Genomic DNA, 21,817 nt, shown 5'->3' on the forward strand with positions numbered 1-21,817 from the left:
AATGGGCTGAGAAGTGGCAGATGGAGTTTAATTCAGATAAATGCGAGGTGCTGTATTTTGGGAAAGCAAATCTTAGCAGGACTTATACACTTAAAAGTAAGGTCCTAGGGAGTGTTGCTGAACAAAGAGACCTTGGAGTACAGGTTCATAGCTCCTTGAAACTGGAGTCGCATGTAGATAGGATAGTGAAGAAGGTGTTTGGTATGCTTTCCTTTATTGGTCAGAGTATTGAGTACAGGAGTTGGGAGGTCATGTTGCGGCTGTAAAGGACATTGGTTAGGCCACTGTTGGAACATTGCATGCAATTCTGGTCTCCTTCCTATCGGAAAGATGTTGTGAAACTTGAAAGGGTTCAGAAAAGATTTACAAGGATGTTGCCAAGGTTAGAGGATTTGAGCTATCGGGAGAGGCTGAACAGGCTGGGGCTGTTTACTCTGGAGCGTCAGAGGCTGGGGGGTGACCTTATAGAGGTTTATAAAATCATGAGGGGCATGGATAGGATAAATAGACAAAGTCTCTTCACTGGGGTGAGGGAGCCCAGAACTAGAGGGCATAGGTTTAGGGTGAGAGGGTAAAGATATAAAAGAGACCTATGTGGCAACTTTTTCACACAGAGGGAATGAGCTGCCAGAGGATGTGGTGGAGGCTGGTACAATTTCAACATTTAAGAGGCATTTGGATGGGTATATGAATAGGAAGGATTTGGAGGGATATGGGCTGGGTGCTGGCAGGTGGGACTAGATTGGGTTGGGATGTCTGATCGGCATGGACGGGTTGGACTGAAGGGTCTGTTTCCATGCTGTACATCTCTATGACTTTATGACTCTAAAACTAATGCTGCTAGAGTCCATGGAATTTTGTGGAAGAATTGTAAAGTTACAGTTCAATCAGTACACAAACTCTGTCAGTAGTAGGTTAGAGCTCCAGCTCCCTTCTGGTTCTTTCTACTTAATCATGTGACTCCAACATTGCCTGTTACATCAATACACATTATCATTATACATATTTCTGATGTTAACCCCATTAGAGTACCGGCTTCACTGTAATTGCTGGAGCTCCTCAGGTTCATGATGGACTCTGCTCACGTGAACACTAAGCTAAGCCAGTGATATTTTTCACCATTTCAGCTCTCTCAATGATCAACTGATCAGTGATTATGTGAGAGTTTCCTCCGCGTAGGCTGTCCTATCTGCCTTGATTCATTTATCCTTTTCAAGCCAGGCAGCCACAGGTTTTCACTTCCACCCCCAAGTCTGTGAGCAGATCCTAGGGGACAAGGGATAACCCGTAGAGATGGCTATTCCTCCTTTCATCAGAGCCTCTGACAGAAGCAAGTCACCTGCTCAACAGGACAAACAATTTGAAGGCCATCAACTTCTGAACATGTATTCTGAATCCGTCAAGAGTCTAATCATCATTGGACTGCTGCTCAGATCAAGCAGTCCACTGACGGTTCAATCTCTTGACATGTTTTCTCAGCCTGGCTCTTCTGGAAATGTGGAGCACACCACTCATTGAGGCACTTTGGCACAGAAGGTTAGAGTTTGGGAGGATTGGGGAGTTGGGGAAGGTTGGGATGTTGGGGAGAGTTGATGGACATGCTCCCTTTTTAAAGGTATTCTTAAATGTTATTTAATGGTTGAGTGAATGAGCAGGTTGGGTAAATGTAGAGGTAAATGAGTAGTATGGGTGAGTTAGACCAGCCATGATTTTATTGAATGGCAGAGCAGGCTATAGAAACTGAGTGGCCTATTCCTGCACCTAATTTTACATTCGTATGTTGATAAATGGGTATGCTGGCTGATGTAAATAAACATCCCAGGTGGATGAAATGACAGGTGCTGGGATGAGGTGGATACATTGACAGGGGCTGGGTGTGATTAATTGGATCAAGGGGGCAATCTTGTGGCTGGAGAGATAGCCTTCAGATAGGGTGGGGTCATCAGATAAGGAGCGAGTCAGGTTTCCTTGGGAGGAGAGCAGTGGGGAGTGGTAAGGTCATCAGGGGCTAGTGTGGTTAGATGCAGTAAAACAGCCAGGTGGAATAGTTGGGGGCCAAGGAAGATAATGTGGAGTTGAGGGTGTAGTTGGGTGGTTGGGAGGATAGTCGATTAAAGGTTGAGGGGGCCTGACAGTCTGTGTTTCCCACTGTGTTGAGTAATTTTTTTTGTGCTACTACGGAAACTGAGAATGGAGCCATGATGGTCCATAATGCTCTCATGGAGGTACCTAATACTTGCACTTTGGAAAGAATGGTCTCGAATCTCTATCCAAAGACCTGTGCCAAATTGGAACTGGATTGTTCAATCATCTTTATCAGTGACAATAAGCTTTCTGCCAAGGCCTGGCAATGAACGGTTATTGCCATGTGTACAATCCAATGACTTCTTTCTGTACTCTACCTCATTGCAGGTTTCACCTGAATCTTCTAGCCCATTGCACGATTTCCACTCTCATCTCATAAACCTTTCCACAGTGACTTCCACCCCATCTTCAGTGCATTGCAGTGCAGGCTAGCTTTAACTGGCTCTAGTTATGCCTACTGCTGAGAAATGCAGCCACCCAGCAATGTGATTAGCATTAAACTACACATAGCTATCATTACAATTACCAGGCTGCCTGCATGACCTTGAATGAACATAGGTTAATCATGCGTTATTCTCTAGATCAGTTAAATTTTTAGTCCTGTGTGTTCTATACATTTTCTTTCAAAACGTTTGTTTATTAGTTATAAAAATACTGGAGATTGGGAAAGACTGTTTAACTGGGCAAATAGGAAGTTATGAGAGGCAATCTCCAAAAGTACATCCAGAGAGAGCATTTCTAATTGTTACAAGAAAGTTGTAAGTTTTCTTTTTTTGTAAATGATTAACAATGCTGAGTAATGCCTTGTGTTGTGCTGTGCACTGCATACGGGGTGGAGACTGCTACTGGGAAAATAATTGGGCAAACATCCAAAAGCCTGGCCTTCTAAAATTCACATGATTTCCAGGAATAGGCTGTGCCCTGCACAGTTGTTAGGGGCTTTCCTTTTGCTTCATCACACATAACTCTCATACATCAGACAATGTTGTTTTAGCAGATATTTATACTCACCAATTCATTCAATAATTGTAGTTCATTGCTTGAATTCTAAGGATTTATTTTTCATCAATTTCACAAAATCGCTATTCCAAATAATTTCTCCCAGAGATACAGAAATTATTTCTCATTCCCACTATAATTCCATCTCAGCTAAACTACCCACAGAGTGGGAAACTGAACCTAAGACAATTCTAATTTTGATTGCTCTTTAACCAATGATATGTTAAAGTAGCTACTTCATTTTTTTAGAAGAAGCACATTTAGATACATGATTAATTCTATAATTGCAATCATATTGATAAGCAAATGATATTGTGAAGATTTTCTTCCTAAGCCTAGAGTTAGTCCAAATGGCAAATACAACACTGCAAAATTGCAGTTACTACAAATCAATAGTTTCAAGACTTTTCTTGCCACAGTCATTTACAAAATGTCCCCTCCCCTTATAACATTTAGGATCTAAAAATACGTGTCACTTGCGAATGTCATTGTGTTACTGATCATATTACACTCTTGTGAATTATACTGTTAGAGATAAGTATCTGAGAAAGAATTCCACCACAACAACAGGAAACAAATGCAAATAGAGCTCAAATGTTCAGAATTTTCTCAAGCCAGTAAAGATGTTTTCTACTTCCTGCTTGTATCTCTTCTGCCTGTATTGAAACAATCTGAAGTGAGACCATACTATCATTACAATTTCTATTACCCAGAAAAATCTTTACTCGCCCAAGCACACACTGAAAATGATATGATGTGAATAATAGTCTCTGAAAATTGAACCAGTATCATGAACTGTGCTGCAGCAACACATCATTAAAATCGGGGTTTTATTATGTCTGTGCTGAGATCCAGTTTTTTCACCTCCAGGTGATGTTGAGTCATTGCAATATGTGATGGTGGAAGGGAAAGAAAAAAATCACCATGGAGAGAGTTTGTACTGCACCATTTTCAATGAGTTACTGAATTCTAAGCATTGATTCTGATGCACAATATTTGGAGTCATTCTGTGCTCTATTTTGAATTAAAATGCAGAATCAGGAAACATTCATCAAATGAATTGGAACTTTTTCAACTCTGAGGTAAAAGGAAAAATGTCATAGTCTTACCAAGCTATAGGACAGCTGTCTCATTAGAGAGAATCAACTGATGGTTATTTAACCTGAGAGTCAGTAGGCCTCAGGTAAGGGGAGAGGTTGAGAAGGTGAATCCTTTATGGTAACCTCAGTCGGTGCGGGAATTGAACCCACACTGTCAACATCACAAGCCATCCATCCAGCCAACCGACGTCTGGATCAGCCACACTCAAAACAAACTAATAACAATAGATAATGTTGATATTTTCTAATCATATTGAAACTTCTGTTTCTTTTTCCTAGCTTGAAGATATAAAGGATAAAAATATAAAGTCTTTTTCAATTACTCACTTGATAAAAACCCATAACATTCGAAGCATCACCATTACAAACCTTATAGTGTGGTAAGTATTAGATCTAAGAGAAAGCAAATATGTTTATCAAATATATGTTTCTTGTCCATTGCCTTCAGGATATCATGAGGGTCATTCATAGATATCTTAAGGATTCAATGATGTATCAACACAAAAGGGCTATAGAAAACTAAACCACCTCTCTATTTTCTTCCTGAACAAAAGATATTTAGGATTGAATCTTACATTTCTTTTGCTTAATGTCAGTTGCATTGAGGGTTTGGAGGACTTTTCACTGTGAGGCCTAGAGAATGCTCTTGTCATATCTCACCAAACACACCTCATTAATTACCTAACCCCTGCTATGGTGCCTTCATGCCCGATTGTAATCTCATCTTACCATGCATCATTTTTGGAACAACTTGCTACTGCCAGGATATCCCAGAATTGATCAACATGCCTGGCCCAGGTGCCATCTTTAACAGGCAGTTGTGTACTCAGTTAGTCCAGAGCTGCCCTGCAAAATCCTTCCATGTCAAGGATTTTCAATATCTAGCTTGTTCAGTTTTCAGTTTGGTAAGCTAAAATGTTGAATGTTAGTGAGATGAGTTGTACTGTTAATCAGGTATTAACAAACTATAGTTCCTCCTTAATTGACAACTTACATTACCTAGTGAGAAACTGGCCTGCCACCAGCGAATATATAAAAATGTAACAAGTGCCTTCCACTGTTGATATAGGTCTCATCCGACTCCTAATCCGATTCTGCAACAAATCTTACCATAGTCTACATTGCTCAGGCCTGTATAAGATTCTGCTGATATAAACTCAATGCACGGAATCTTATAGATTTCTGAGATACTTGGACAATAGCAAGATCTGTGTCAGAATTAGATTAGAATTCCGTCGAGACCCAACTCAACATTGAAATCATCTCACTTCAACATTTTCAATGTGTGGCAAGATTTATCAGACATGAGGGACTAATAGCGATTATGATATTAAACCAGAAAAAATAGTCAGCTGAACAAATCTGAATTGACATCCTTGAACTGGATAGATTTCACCTCATAATGTCCACAGTATCACAAACTATTAGCACATGCATCATTAATTCATTCAACCTGAATCCATGTAAGCCTCTTCTGTTGTGTTCAGTTGAAAATCTTAGGAATCCTTACACTTATTTTAATATTTAACAATGATTAATTCATTCTAGGTTACACAATGAACAATGAAGTGTAAAAAAAACGAAGGAAATCAGAAATTGAAATGTTCTGGTTTATGTTCTTCTCACACTACACCTCGAAAATCAATATTGTACTATAGGGCCTGTATTAGACTAATTCCAATACATGCAAAATGGACCAAATGGCCTCTTTCTGTGGTTCTGTGATTCCTTGTTTGAATTGTTTCTAACTTTACTGCTAGAAAACAATGTGGATTCCATGTTCTTTCCTCAAATTCAGTTTGCTACACTTTTAGTCATGTCAAGTTCAGATCACAGTGTCCCCTCAATTTAGCTACAGATATAAAACCTGTGAAATTCAGTTTTCACAGACAAATAAATATTGAGGCAGATTTTCCATTGGCCAGACAGTCATTGTGCCCGTGAAATAAAAGGGACTCAGCTGAATCCCATTACAGCAGATTCTGAATTAATTTTGCAGGAAATTTAACTTTCCTCTGGGTAATTCCTCTGTACCTGGAATTGTTCAAATGTCTCCAGTAAAATTAAATACAACTATGACACCCTACCCCAGGAACTGAGACCCCCACAGGAGACTCGACACCACTCCCTTGACCCAACATACCCCACTCTAGGAGCTGATAGCACAATACCCCCCCCCGTCCCCCACCTCAGCCCTGACATACCCTATTCCTGGAACCTGATACCCCACCAAGGGGTCAACTCCCATGTTTGAGACCCAGCACAAGATCTGGATATCAATATCCATGCCCTGGGACCTGAGAACACCCTTTCACCTACCTGAGACCCGACTCCTACCCATCCCAACTCAACCACGGAACCTGATTTGCTCCCCCCAACTGCCAGCATCTTGCCCCCACTGTATCTGACTACCCAATCCCCAACCCCTGTGAAACCCATCCCAACTCCTTTAGGAGGGAATTCCTGAGTCTGAACACATTGAATGAATGAGTACATTTTCTGTAGATGTAACCCTGAAGCACAGAGATCTCAGACACTGTTGGAGTTCAGTTGTCCAGGTTTTCCTCATTTGCTTTTACTATTGTTCTCAATTTCTCCTTTTTGCCTGTAATCCTCAAAAATGGAACTGGCATTCAACATGTAAAATATATCATATTTATGAAGATGTTTGTCTATCTTTTTCTTCCTGGTGAGGCAGAGGAACTGCCCATTGTGTCATGATGGCAGTGGAGAATTTGAGGTAATTATGCATTAAATTGCATTTACTTAATTGTGTTAATGTAATAAATGTTCTACTACTGTCAGTGGTTGTAGCAAAAACAATGTCACAGTAGCAACACAAGACAGGTCAGTTGGGTGACACTGATGTGAATGAAAGAGAAAATCCAGCTAAACAAAACTGGACAGTATATTTTTAAAGAACAGTGTTACAAGAAACATTTGTAATTCTGTTGCAGGTTCATTTTAGCAATTGGATACTATGGTCTGTCTTTGAACACACCCAATCTCCATGGTGATGACTATTTGAATTGTTTCATCTCTGGTGCCATCGAAATTCCGGCCAACCTGGCAGCTTGGTTTGTCCTCCAGAAGTTTACTCGCAAGTTGAGCCTCTCGGGCTCACTTTTTTTTGGTGGAATTGTCCTCTTCTTTGTCCAGCTCATACCTTCAAGTAAATGTTTACGTTGCATCTGGAATTGTCCTGAATAAAAGCAGAAAATGCCAGAGAAACTCAACAGGACTGACTGCATCTGTATGAGACAGAGTTAACATTTCAAGTCCGATACTTCTTCAGAACTCTGTGGCGCACTAGTTCACAAACTGATTAAGAACTCCTCTACTCTTTCTCACCCATCAGAACTTCAATGCCCTTAGCCATGTTGTTAAGATGAGCTCCTGGCCAAAGTTTCAGCTCTTCTACCTAGTAGAAAAATCATGATAGTGTCTGAAAATGTTTGGCAATGATCTACCCCCTTTAACTATGTGCATCTTCTCCAACCATTTGGCAGCCACAGTATTCAAACATTAAGCCTATTCAAAATGGAAATTGGGATTCAACAACATCAACATCTAAATTGCTGTTCTTGCATTGAACTGTCTAGTGCATACTGCTTTCATGATCTGACCATTAACTGCATGTCACACAGCTACAGAGGATCCACATGAAGCAGTAAATTTTGTGCATTTATTTAATGAATTTAATGATGCATTCACAATGCCCTTGGTGTAACTTATGCTATTGGTTTACATCAGTAAACAGATCAGGCATCTGTTATCTTGGGAGAACAGTGCCATGAACACAATGTGCTCTGATATCCATTGAGTTTCACAGGGCTGACACTTAAGGATAGACATGCCCATAAGATGTCTAATGGTATAGGAAGAAGTCTATTGGCAAGAAGCCTTGTCTTTATTTGAGGAAAACCATATGTTTATCCTGAACGCACAGCTTTGCTTCTTAGGCTTCAATTCCTTCTTTCTCGATACCACTCCTTATAAAAATCATAGTTCTTGTTTCCATTTTCTAAAGTATCTCCAGTAGGCTCTCTACCCTTGCAAATTACCATCTAATCTTGCCTTCATTAAATGTATTTCTCCTTTAGGATTTAGAATTATTTTTGCTGCAAATTCATGTTTGTGACAACCTAATATCTGCTCCATGACCAAAACTGCTGTAAGCAAAGTCACATTCAACATTCACTGAGAGTATAACAGTGGTGTATTATTCTTCCTTACCTTCCCCAGCCTCCACGTAGCCATAAGCCAAACAATCCATGAGCTTTCAGTGTCTCTCATGCACTGTTGAGCTCTTGTCTAATCTGATCATAACCTGAGAATTTATATCATTCACTTTGCACCTCACAGCATCACCTCAGAACAACCCAAGGTTTCATCCAGACTCTCCTCCTCCTCATTAGCTCACGGTTGACATCATCCACAAAATTGGGGTCAGCTTTCATATCTATGCAACCCATCCTCAAACTTGTCACTGGTGTTTATGTTATCATATTGCTTGTTGAGCAATCAATCTTGGACAAGTCATCATTTCCTCTCGGTAAAGATGAGGAAGGTCAAAGTAATCATTTTCCAGCCTCACCAAGTGCTCAATACTGATTCCCTCCTCCTTCTTAGCCTCCTTCAGTCTCTGGCTGAACCATACTGTTCATGCCTTTGATTTCTTATTTGATCTAGAGCTGAGGTTCTTAACGTGTATTTCTAAATAATGATCATCCATGATGCCAAATCGCCATCACGCTTGCAACACCAGCTCACCACAAAAGGCCACAGGAAATATCTGCCCATGTATTGCATCTTTACTGATCTTATCTGCTGCTCCCCATCACCACCCCCTCATCCAATCTCCAGGTTATCCATGGATGGTCACTGGTATAGTGCCACTGCTCAGACAGCTACCCTTTGGAGCATCATAATCTGACTTCAACACTCACATGCAATACAGGTTATAATCCAGGCTTTAAAGTCCTGGACCACACAGATAGTCTGTTAGCACCATCTTTGAGGCTGACTGCTACTTTTTATTCCTTTAGAATAGCATTGGGACCCTTTTTGTGGAAGTGCATTCCTTTTGTCTGAACTAAGATTACCAAAGAACTGTGGAAATCAGAGACAAAACAGAAATTGCTGGGAAAACTCAGCAAGTCTGGCATTATCTGTGGAGAGAAAGTAGAGTTCATGTTTCAGACCTTTGAAGAAGAGTCATTGGACCCGAAACATTGACTCTGATTTATCTCGATAGATGCTACCAGACCTGCTGAGTTTTTCAATAAATTTCTGCTTTTGTTTATTTCTTTCTGTCACCTGGAGGTGGTGTCTGTCACATTTGCAGCCTTCTCATTGCAAAGACCAGTTTTTATTCCATGTGAATGACCATCTATGGCCCTACTTCAACTCTTCTACAAGCAAAGCCATCATTTCTTGTCACTGGCATTGTTAAATACTTCAATTTTTGTCCTGACCAGCTTCCCAAAATATACCCTCTATGTTCTTTAGTTCATTTTTCTTCTGCCTATTTCGTTTATCACACCATTCAGGTCAATTACCCTTGCCCTGGCTGACTTATATTGACAAAAGTTCCCAATGCCTCAAAGTTAAAGTTCTCTCTATAGCCTCACCACTTCCTCTCTGTATCCCATTCTCACTCCCTGTCCCAGAGGCCAACATTCTGAAGAAGAGTCATACCAGTCTCAAAACTTTAACACCGTTTCTCTCTCCACAGATGCTGCCAGGCCTACTGAGTTTCTCCAGAATATTCTGCATTGTTTGTTTGCCTGTATTTTGTTCCCTAAATCCTGCTGCCTGTCCATAGAAATATTTTTCTAATTTCTCCACGTCAGTTCAGTGTGTATTTGTTTAAATGTCTCTGTGAATCAGATTGAGGCTTTCTCATTACAAGGTGCTACATAAATGCCTGTTATTGTGATTATCAATTTTATTGGACCTGGTAAAAATGGGTGAAGTACCTTTATTCAATGTGTCTCTTTTCCACATTGTTAATTAATTATACTACCAATGTTATAGCACTTGTTGCTAGAATCTTAGGGTAGTTGCATGACAGAAGAATGTCCATTGAATCTGAGCTGGCTCCTTAAACGAACAAGTCAGTTAGTTCCACTCACCCAAACTTGTGTTAACAAGATACATCAGGAAATTGTGGGCGCATGACTTTTCATTCATTACTTTACTTAACGGGGGTCCTCAAAATGAATTCCCAATGTGTATTCCAAGCTGATGAAGTGGCATACCAGAACCACATACTGTAATGGGAAAATCAGCCGAAGTGTCTTGTGTGCAAAGCACAATACAGATAGGGATGTGTAAACCAATGCAAATTTCACTCAGCTTCCTGTTGCTTATTGTTTTTTTTCTAGGTATTTCAATACTTGCTACAATGCTGGTGATGATTGGAAAATTAGCAAACACATGTGCTTTTGCCATAATTTATACCTATACTGCTGAACTCTATGCAACTGTGATAAGAAACACAAGTGTTGGAGTATGCTTGATGGCCTCCAGGCTGGGCAGTATCATCTCACCTTACTTTTTTTACCTTGGTAAGATAACAGTTTTTCCTCTATATGTAGGCCTAATGTAAGGATTTTTGGCACTATTCTGATACCCTCAGGCCATTCATAAAACCTAGGCATCTTTTTGTACCATCGGTTCGGACACTCTTTCACATATCAACTTCAAATCCCATTAGAATGGACCTTCTATCCTTTCCAAATTTTCATATAGTCATAAATTTCTTCAGCTGTGGTGATCTGTGATTATATATTGGTCATGACTGAACTGTAGTCAAAACGCGTGGCGCTGGAAAAGCATAGGTCAGGCAGCATCCAAGAAGCAGAAGAATTGATGTTTTGGGATGGAGAGGGGGTTGAGAGATAAATTGGGGGGGAAGGTAGGTGGGATGATGATAGGTGCACTGGGAGGGGGGTGTGGACAAGGTTCATGAGTGAGTGACAGAGGGAGAGACAGTGTGACTAAAAGGGATAGAAATACAGAAAGTGGGAAAAGGAACAAGTGCGTGCACGAGTAGAAAAGGAAAAAGAGGAGAGTGATTGAACTTTGAGTGTGACCCAGAGGCAGACTTAACCATCTCCAAAAATTTATCTGCAATGCAGTCTGGGAGTGGAGCAAAAAACCCAGACTGAAATGCTTCCCGTTTCCAACCCTTATTTTTGAATGAATTTTGCCAAAGCAAACTCACAGTGTACACCGACAAAGGTGAACACAAGATGAGCTTTAGATTAAGCAAAAGTGAGTACTGCAGATGCTGGAGATCAGAGTCAAGATTAAAGTGGTGCTGGAAAAGCACAGCAGGTCAGGCAGCATCCGAGGAGCAGGAAAATCGACGTTTTGGGCAAAAGCCCTTTATCAGGAGGAAGGGCTGCCTGACCTATTGTGCTTTTCCAGCACCACTCTGAACTTTAGATTAAAGTAATTCCTTAGCTCACCCCAGTCCCCACCCTTTTCCCTTGCAATTAATACTTTGGGGCTTAATCCAGCTCTAGTTTGGCTTCTTAACTTGAAAGGTAAATAAAAAGTATGAGTTAGTTCTGCCACTTGATATTTATTAGTGGTTATTTTCATTAATTACTCATTTATTTCAAATTGTTAATGCATTGCTCGATATTTTTTTCTCTGAAATTCCTGTTACACCAAACCTTCCGCTTTTGAAGTTTGCTCACCATCCTCCCTCCCCAACCCCAGAGAGTGAGAGAAAAAATGTGTGCACAAAGAGGGTGAACAACCTAGTTCTTGACAGTACCACTGTTTTGACTTCTGTTTACTGCTATTCCAGACTCACTGGAAACTGAATGAAAATGTATTCTAACTAAAAACCCAGTTTGCTCTTGTGTTTGAACTTCCCTAAAGATACACTTCTGTATTTGATAGTGAAAGAAATCCCAACTTAAAGACTTCTTAACAACATTCCAATACTATAAGTAGAGTATTCTATTATTAAGTTTATACAGGACAATTTGATAACTTTAGCCTATAACTTTATACAAATAGTTCAATGTGGTGAAGTCTAACAGAGTGTTTCATACAGAATTCCCTTCCAATTGGTTTTTCAGCCTATTCAAAGATTCCCAGACTTTTTGAAATCTGCTGGAATCCTCAGTTCATACTTATATAGGGACTGAGAAGTTGCAACCCTGGTTCCACTAACTGAAGGGGCTGCCACTTCAATTTGGCTGAACTGCAGTTTAAATTCACTCTGCAATTGAGTCAGGACAAAGTGACCAATAACACCAGGTTGAGGCAGAAATTAATCAACATTTTTTTTTGATCCAGGCATTCCTGGGAAGGAAGCACTCATTGTCCACCTTCACATTTGAGTATTTCCCCAAAGAGTGGACACCAGAGAGACTGACACTCATAGTCGATTCATGGAATAATATTCTGACTTAATATGTTACCTCTTGTTTTGTTTAGATTTTATTATTTTGCTGCCCTTACAACAAGCATTTTTGCTAATTTGATTTTGACTGTGGCAATGCCTATCGTAAAGGGGAATTAAGCAAATAGATATTTAATTACTTTAGTGAAACCGTTAAAAAGGTTGGCACCTGTCTCTAATGCAGATTCAATAACTTCTCTACAGGACGTTAGACTACTCGGTCTATAATAACATGTCTTCTCTCACTTATCTTTCAATGAAATTAAACAAAATAAGGGAGTAGTATTGATTTTTTTAAATTCAGGGGCTATTACCTGAATCAAGATATTTTTGAAAGATTATGATTAAAAGATTTGCAATTCCTCATCTATTTACAGTAAATTCATAAGACGGATTACCCAGAAATTTACATTAAGTAGAACTTCGAGATAGCTGATGATGTCCCTATGTAATCATATTTTCCTATAAATGCAATCTATGGGAAAAATATCAAAACACATTGACATAGTAAATTTCTGAAAAAATGTCTTCACCAAGGGTCAGTTAGACTTGAAACGTCAACTCTTTTCTCTCCTTACAGATGCTGCCAGACCTGCTGAGATTTTCCAGCATTTTCTCTTTTGGTTTCTTCATTTTTCAATTTGTTAATACCTTGCATTGGCCTGATCTTGTACAGTAAAAGTCATTAAAAAGTATTGGGAGTTAGCTCTGGCAAAATCCAGTAATTATTTTCTGCTCAGCATGATGTCTTTGAACATTTTGCCACATCTTCAATGCAGTAAAACGTATTCCATATTTTTATGTGATCTCATTGCATCTCTATGGTTTTTGTGGCTTCAGTTAAGGAAACAGGCAGGTGAGCAGGCAGGTATTCACTGGATTCTTCAGAGTCGTCAATGTGATAATCTTTCTATTATTCTGTTGATGTAGTCCACTTTCCTGATCCACACCTCTGAAATGCTGAAGGACACTGAGGTGTTTTTGTTAGCCTCATCCTGCATAGTGTTTTGATATTCACAAAACAATGTGGCTTCTTGGAGTTACTTATCACAAAAAGCAGCAATTATTCAGTGCCATCCATACTGGCACACACCATAACAATGTCATCTTTGTTGTCTCACATTCTACCATTTGACATTTCATCTTTAAATATTAAAGAGCGATCTGGCAAAGCACAGTAAAAGGTTCAATTTCATCTGTGTTAAAAATGTCATTTGCTGCAAACTTGTTCAGGATGTGGGTGAGACCATTTTGCAGCCAGCACTGCTGATTTGCACTCAAGTGTGGCTTAATACCACCGCATGTTAAAACCTGCAAAGTTCTATTATCCAAAGTGAGGAGTCCAGCACTTTGGCTTATGATAAGACATCCTTCTCGTGTATTTCCTGGTCTGCGATGAACTGCTGACAATTTTGCCACATCTGGAGATGTGGCTGATCCAAACTTGATACATCATGATCTTACTGTATGTTACTACTGTATGTTAGATGCAACGTTCATATCGAAAGTATTTACAGTGGAAACACATTTATGTTGAATGAAGGGATGACTTCACAATCTGATGCCCCTCCAATTTCCTGACACTCTCTCAACCCATGTGGATTGCTGGGTCACAGCATCATCCTATTTGAGATTTGACACATAGAAGAGTTGAATTGGTCTACAGTGTGCAGAAAATGATATACAGCATGTTGTATATTATAAATTGGTGCCCTGTAAAAGATGTTTGTCCAATAGTTAAGGAACAGAATTCGGGGCTGCATTCTAAGGCAGGGACCCAACATACTGTGACAAATTTTGTGATGAAACTTTGTAAACAGTATTTTGTTGTCAGTTAGCATTTTGTTACAATCTACAGTCAAAAGTGGCAGATTCCGCATTCATGCCCTCAAAGAAAACAATAAACAAGTCAATGACTGCATTCACTGCAAGCTGAACATTCCATACCAAACATATAAACTATCTGAAAACAACATATTAGTGTCCAGCTGGACTGCATAATAAAATGATAGGATATGATTTGATCTTATAATTACCCTTAAAACAGTTTCTAATCTGTCAAGGCCTGTCAGGAGGTATGATTAGTAAATTCGCAGATGACACCAAAATTGGTGGTATAGTGGGCGGTGAAGAAAGTTATCTCAGGGTGCGATAGGACCTTGATCAGATGGGCCGATGGGCCGAGGAGTGGCTGATGGAGTTTAATTTAGATAAATATGAGGTGTTGCATTTTGTTATGGCAAATCAGGACAGGCCTCATATACTTAATGGTAGGGTCCTGGAGGTGGGAGTGTTGCCAAACGAAAGTCTTTGGCACCTTGGGGTGCAGGTTCACAGTTCCTTGAAGGTGGATTCACAAGACAGTGTAGTGGAGGAGGTGTTTGGTACATTTGCCCTTATTGGTCAGTGCATTGAGAATAGGAGTTGGGATATCATGTTATAGCTGTACAGGACATTGGTAAGGCCACGTTTTGAATATTGCATTCAATTCTGGTCTGCTTGCTGTGGGAAAGATGTTGTTAAACTTGAAAGAGTGCAGGAAAGATATACAAGGATGTTGCTAGGTTTGGAGGGTTTGAGCTATAGGGAGAGGCTGAATAGGCTGGGGCTGTTTACCTGGAGCATCGGAAATTGAGTAGTGTCCTTATGGAGGTTTATAAGATCATGAGGGCATGGATAGGGTGAATTACCAAAGCCTTTTTTCTAGAGTAGGGGAGTCCAAAACTAGAGGGCATCTGTTTAAAGTGAGAGGGGAAAGTTTTAAAAGGGACTTAAGGGAAAACTTTTTCAAGCAGAGGGTGATGCCCTGAAATGAGCTGCCAGAGGAAGTAGTGGAGGCTGGTACAATTAAAGCATTTAAAAGGCATCTGGATTGGTACTTGCATAGGAAAGATTTAGACAGATATTGGCCAAAAGTTGGCAAATGGGACCAGATTAATTCAGGATATCTGGTTGGCTTTGATGAGTTGAACCAAAGGGCTTGTTCCTGTGCTGTATGACTCTGACTTTTGGTGCTTTTGTACAGCCTGCAAAGAAAACTCAAAATTATTCCAAACCAATAGACTGACATCTCTGGCTGTTCTTTGGAGCAAGTTACATAAATCATCACTGGGAATGTTGACGGGTAACACGTCAAAACAGACAGGAATAATAAATCTCAAAAATGGAAATGAACAAAATACTTCCCTTTTTAATGTACTTATGTACATTAAAAAGTGATTGTTGTTACATCCGACAAGAGCGGTGGGCTCCTTATTTCCTGCTATTCCTGGGGTTGTCAAAAAAGTTAAAGGGAGTTCAGGAATTTACCTATCTTTTAGACTCAAGTTGAGAAAAAAACACAGACCTCGTTTCTGTACTTAACAAGCATGATTATTTATTGCAAATAGATAGATTCTAGCTACAGGTAAACAATTATGAACTGATAATATAAAACTCTACTAGTTAAAACTCTTTCCCTTTATAGAACTCGCCTACACAGATATACGGACAAAAAACAAGTTGGATGTCATTGGTGAAAGGAAAGACTGGGAACACAGTTTACTTGTCAACAGGGTTCTCTGAGATGCTTGTCAGGTCTTATTGTCCTTGATCTTTTCTAGTTGGTTTAACTTGCTCGCAGAAGGAACAGAGTGACTTGTTCACTCTAATAAATCCCTGATTTATTGGTTAAAGCCACAGGTTGCAGCAATTGATGAAGGGAAATATTTTGGCTTTATTCAGGCTGAAAGTGTTTTTTTACTGCACAGCAAAGGGCAAGTCCTTTCTTTACGAGGTCCACTTACTTGTGACCACACAGTCACACACAAACTGTTCAGCTACCTGGGAACCAAACACATACTTGGCCGCAGACAGAAAGCCTTTGCCATAGATAACCGGTCACTATTCCACAGACAAATCAATAACTTATTGCCAACCAAATTTCCCTTTGTGCACATCCCCTTGTCCCCAGCTCATTTATAGTAACCTTCCCCACTACTTAAACAAGCAGCAGCACTTATAATAAGTGATGGTAGCTTATTTTAAAAAAAGTGTAGGAATCATTTCCATCATCCTTCGTTTTTAACATAGGCTTTTCCCCATTTCTGTCCACAGTCAAAAATACAGAACTATAGAGAGATATGGTCTTTACATTGTTGACTATAAGCATTGTGTTAACCTTACTATCAATAGGCTTATGTTGATGAATTAATATTAACCTTTCAATGTATGTTCTATATTTTCACAGGAGCTTACTATGAGTTTCTGCCTTACATTCTGATGGGAAGTTTGACCATATTTTCAGCACTTCTGATCTTGTTACTGCCTGAAACAATAAATTTCCCTCTCCCAGACACCATTGACCAGATGCAGAGAATGAAAGGGTAAGAGTAGTCTCTATGATTCAGGTTTTTTAAACTTTCTTTCCTAAGTGATCATGCAATGTTTTAATGTTGAATATTTCCCAGGTGCTTCACAGAAACCAAAGAACGGCATTAATTCGCCATAATTATGTGGTGAAAAGACCAGATAAATACATGTCTTCTATATATAGGCAGAGATTCAAAGAGATAGAGTATTTAGAGACAGAGTGGCAGGGCGAGAGGGAAGGAAACAGGTCAAGATTAGATAATCAGAAGAAGATACATTGGTTTGGAGAAAATTGCAGTGTTATGGTGAGGAGAAGTTGTGGGTGGTTTTTCATATAAGATTGTCAATATTAAACAAAATCCACAATCAAACAAAGTGGAAATATAGAGTCAAGCCATGTGGCGCTGGAAAAGCACAGCCGGTCAGGCAGCATACGAGGTGCAGGAGAATCGAGGTTTTGAGCATAAGCTCTTCATCAGGAATATGGTGGGGCGGCAGCCAAGGGGGCTGAGAGATAAATGAGAGAGGGCGGAGCCGGTGGGGGGAGGTAGCTAGGAATATGATAGGTAGATGAAGGTAGGGGGTGATGGTGATAGGTCAGAGAGGAGGGTGGAGTGGAGAGGTGGGAAGGAAGACACAGTTCAAGCAGGCAGTGCCGAGTTGGACAGTTGGATCTGGGATAAGAGGGTGGTAGGAATTGAGGAATTGACAATGATCCTGTGCGGTTGGAGGATCCCAAGGTGGAAGATGAGGTGTTCTTCCTCCAGGCGTCAGGTGGTTAGGATTTGGCGGTGGAGGAGATCCTGGAGGTGTTCACCCAATGCCTGAAAGGAAGATCACCTCATCTTCCACCTTGGGACCATCCAACCACACAGGATCAATGTCAATTCCACCAGTTTCCTCATTTCCCCTCCCCCCACATTATCCCAGATCCAAACCTCCAACTTAGCACTGCCCTCTTGAACAGTTCTACCTGTCCGTCTTCCTTCCCACCTATCCGCTCCACCCTCCACTCCGACCTATCACCATTAGCCCCCACCTTCATCTACCTATCGTATTCTTAACTACCTCCATCCCAGCCTCACCCCTCTCCCATTTATCCCTCAGCCCTCTTGGACCACCCCCCCTCCCCCCACATTCCTGATGAACGGCTTACGCTCGAAACGTCAGATGCGCCTGACCGGCTGTGCGTTTTCAGCACCACATGTCTTGACTCTGATCTCCAGCATCTGCATTCCTCATTTTTTCCAAAGTGTCAATATACCTCAGTAAGGAAGGAATAATAGGTGAGTAAAGTGTTGTAGAGAACAGGATGCATATTGCAGAGCTTGGGATAATTTGGTGCTTATGGTGTAGATTGCAACAATGAAGGCATCTCTTTTAGGAACCTTCCACTTGTTGTGATCAGATCCTCCAATGAGATTGGATGAGAGCGGTTTCGGATAAAAGAGAGAAAGGGGGAGCAAAGGATATTGTTCCAGGGAATTTATCGCTCTTACTCTGTGTGATCAAATGCAACTTTTTTCCAACACTAGCTGGGTAATGTGATCTCATTTTCAAAGTGTGCCAACTGGCACATCCACCCTAGCAGCTTAATCCTTGAAAATGCAACATTACTGTTGCTAAAGCTTGTGTCATTTGCTTTGCTAAGCGTTCTCCACAAAATAATCACGATAAGTATCTGTGCAGTCAATTTTATTATAAATTAGTATTTTTGAAAATGCACCTTCACAACACTAGCCTGATTTTTTTCCAGTTGCTAGTCAGCTGCCCATTTACTATTGAATGTGGATGGTTTGTGATTGTTTTTTTCTCTCATTTGAGTTGAGTTCCTATCACCCTGAACTTAATTGAGAAATGTAGATCCCACAAGTGCAAAGTCTGAACCCCATTATCCCTCCCAAACTATAATTTTTTTGTATTCTTTTGCTAACACAGTTGAAACAAATCACTGTAGAACTTTATGTTAAAGGCAATATGAAAAGTTTTTTGCACTTTACTCATATGAGGTGAATCCAGACCCGGAAAGGAGGCCAGTGAGAGGAATCAAGTCTCAGAGCTGAGGCCAGTGAGGGGAATCCAGTCCCAGAGCAGAGGCCAGTGAGGGGAATCCAGTCCCAGAGCAGAGGCTAGTGAGGAGAATCCAGTCCCAGAGCAGAGGCCAGTGAGGGGAATCCAGTCCTGGAGCAGGAGTCAGCAAGGAGAATTCAGTCCCGATGTGGAGGCCAGTGAGGGAAATCCCGTCCTGGAGCGAAGGCCAGTGAGGGGAATCCAGTCTTGGAGCAAAGGCCAGTGAGGGTAATCCAGACCTGGAGAGGAGGCCAGTGAGGGGAATCCAGTCCCAGAGCAGAGGCCAGTGAGGGGAATCCAGTCCCGGAGCGGGAGTCAGCAAGGGGAATTCAGTCCCAACGCGGAGGCCAGTCCTGGAGGGGAGGCCAACGAAGGGAATCAAGTCCCGGAGCAGGGGCCAGTGAGGGGAATTCAGTCCCAGAGAAAACTTACATTGGAGCAACTGAGAACCAGTGCGGAGTGGAGTGGACGCTTAGAGTGGAGCAGGGACAGTTACTGGAGTGGGGTCTAGCATGAGTGCTCATGTGGAAGCCCCTGTGTTCAGCTACCGTAATGTAATGTTTATTTGAAATTTCTTTATATGACTGTAATTGACTATCTTTTTAATTATGTCTTATTTCTTTTTCATTCCTCTTTTTGTATCTAAGATTTGTACCTCGGTACTTGTACCTCAGATGGCATCATAAGAGGTGACATTGTAAAATGTTTCATGTACTTCTGTATGTCTGTATGTTGAGTACACATGACAATAAAGGAAATTCTATTCATTCTATTCAAAATAAAACATGAAAACACTGCTGGAAAAACTCCAAGTGCCAAGATCATTATGACTGAGTGGATTTAGTTCTAAATAAGTACCTTGGGCATTCACTAACATGTTTCAGTACTGCAATTCCCTCATACAGGAACCAGATTGGAATGGCTTAGCATATGATTACATAAATTTCTGTGAAAATCTCATGGTTGTGCATGATCCACCTCTTCTCTGGAATAATCATGTATTAGGGCTTTTGCACACTACATTTTCATACAACCTGATACTGAGCATTTTTGAATTAATGAAATAAAGCAAAAAAAAGTGACTGTATCTACAATTGAAATGTGATACAAAAATTACAGATAATGTCTATTCCTTTACACAGTTGTTGTTTACTCTATTGCAGATTCAAAAATGCTTGGAAGCACCGCTACTATTTTAATACAAACGAAACAACCACAGAAGTTAATTGTATGGCTATTAAGAAAGAGGAACTTTGACCCAGTTTTGGTGAAAGATCTCAGCAATGGAGCACTAGATGTTCATCATTTATTTTCAATTTATGCCACAGTGTTCACTGTATGGTAAGTATATCTAAAAATGCAACATAGACAATCCATGGCCATAGTCAAATTCTCAAATGCCAAGCATGCAGCATTATTTCATATGTTATACAAGGTTTTAATAAAAACTTCACCGGCCTGGACTTTTTATGGGGTCTTAGCCAAACAGTTTGTTGCATTTTATTTTGCTAACTTACGTCTCATTGCCTCTGCTCATTGGATAGGTTCCTCCTGATCATACAATTTTGCTAAAGACACTGAAACAAATATCAGCACCAGAGAAATAAAATTATTTCAGTCAGTGCTTTTTGCTATCTGTCAACTGTCCCCTCAGCTCCATTCAACCAACTTTGGGTCTAAACCTCACCGGTGGTGTAAGATTAGAAATATGTTTTCAGATTAGAACTTGGGGCATAAATGTCATTCAGTTCAGCATTCAATTAAATCATGATTGACATTAACTTTAACTCCATCTATTCAACCACCTCCTGATACTCCTTATTTGTCATGCTTAAATAAAACCTATCATTTTCAGCTTATACATTTTGTGAGTAAGAGTTGAAGGTTTCAACTGCTTTGTATTCATTTATGAAGTCCACTGGCATTTATTGCCCATTGTTAATTCCCTTTGGCATGGTAATTATCTACATTCTTGAACAGCAGCAGTCCATGTGGTGCAGATACATCCACAATTTCCTGGGACAATTTCCTGGGGTTTTGACCTATGATTCTAAGTGAGGAATGTGTGAGACATGGAGGGATCATGCAAAGAGCAGAAGTATGCCAATCAGCCATTCAAACCTGTTCCGCCATTCCATATGATTGTACCTATTTGTTTGCATTTTGAACTGTACATTCCATCTACCCAGGATAACCTTTGATTATGTTTTAATAATATTCAATGACCTTCTGTCCATCATCTTCTGAGGCAGAGAGCTCCAAAATCGCAAGACCCTCTGAGAGAGGAAAAAAAAATTCTCGTCATCACTGTTCTAAAAGGCTGGCCCCTGATTTTTAAACAGTACCCCTATTTCAAGACTTATCCACAAGAGGAAAGATCCTTCCCACATCCACCTTGTCAAGACGATTAAGTGTGCATGTTTGGAAGATGCTGTCAAAGGAGGCTTGGTGAATTGCTGTAGTGAATCATGTAGATGATGCTAAGCTTCTTCATCCAAGTTGGAACTACACTCATCCAAGCAAGTGGAGAATATTGCCCTTGTGTGTTGTAAATGGTGAACAAGTTTTGGGGAGGAAAGAAGTGAGTTGCTCACCACAGAATGCCTAACATCACCACTGAGGTCTGCTTATGTCTAATTTCAGACTTATGCCTCTTAATTCTGCTCTCTCCCACCAGAAGAAATAATTTCTCTCTGTCTATCTTGTCAAATTGTTTAATTATTTTAAGCATTTCACTTGGATCTTCCACATTAAAGGGAATTCAAGTCTGGTCTATAGAATCTTG

At 40.3% G+C, this 21,817-nt stretch overlaps 1 protein-coding gene across 8 annotated transcripts in view; it reads left to right on the forward strand.

The window, feature by feature from the left end:
• Positions 1 to 21,317, forward strand: part of LOC122556571 (solute carrier family 22 member 5-like) — a 121,655-nt gene extending 100,338 nt beyond the window's left edge. For 7 of the 8 annotated variants that reach the window (XM_043703385.1, XM_043703386.1, XM_043703388.1 and 4 more), the window contains 5 exons: positions 4,464 to 4,564; positions 7,142 to 7,356; positions 10,574 to 10,756; positions 16,841 to 16,976; positions 20,196 to 21,317. In XM_043703385.1, coding sequence (XP_043559320.1) covers positions 4,464 to 4,564; positions 7,142 to 7,356; positions 10,574 to 10,756; positions 16,841 to 16,976; positions 20,196 to 20,289 — 729 coding nt within the window. In that variant the 3' untranslated portion in view covers positions 20,290 to 21,317. The remainder of the gene's footprint in view (positions 1 to 4,463; positions 4,565 to 7,141; positions 7,357 to 10,573; positions 10,757 to 16,840; positions 16,977 to 20,195) is intronic. The other variant, XR_006313571.1, reaches the window with a different exon arrangement.
• Positions 21,318 to 21,817: the final 500 nt, after the last annotated feature.

Source organism: Chiloscyllium plagiosum, chromosome 14, assembly GCF_004010195.1.
Source record: "Chiloscyllium plagiosum isolate BGI_BamShark_2017 chromosome 14, ASM401019v2, whole genome shotgun sequence".
In the NCBI taxonomy this organism is placed as follows: Eukaryota; Metazoa; Chordata; class Chondrichthyes; order Orectolobiformes; family Hemiscylliidae; genus Chiloscyllium; species Chiloscyllium plagiosum.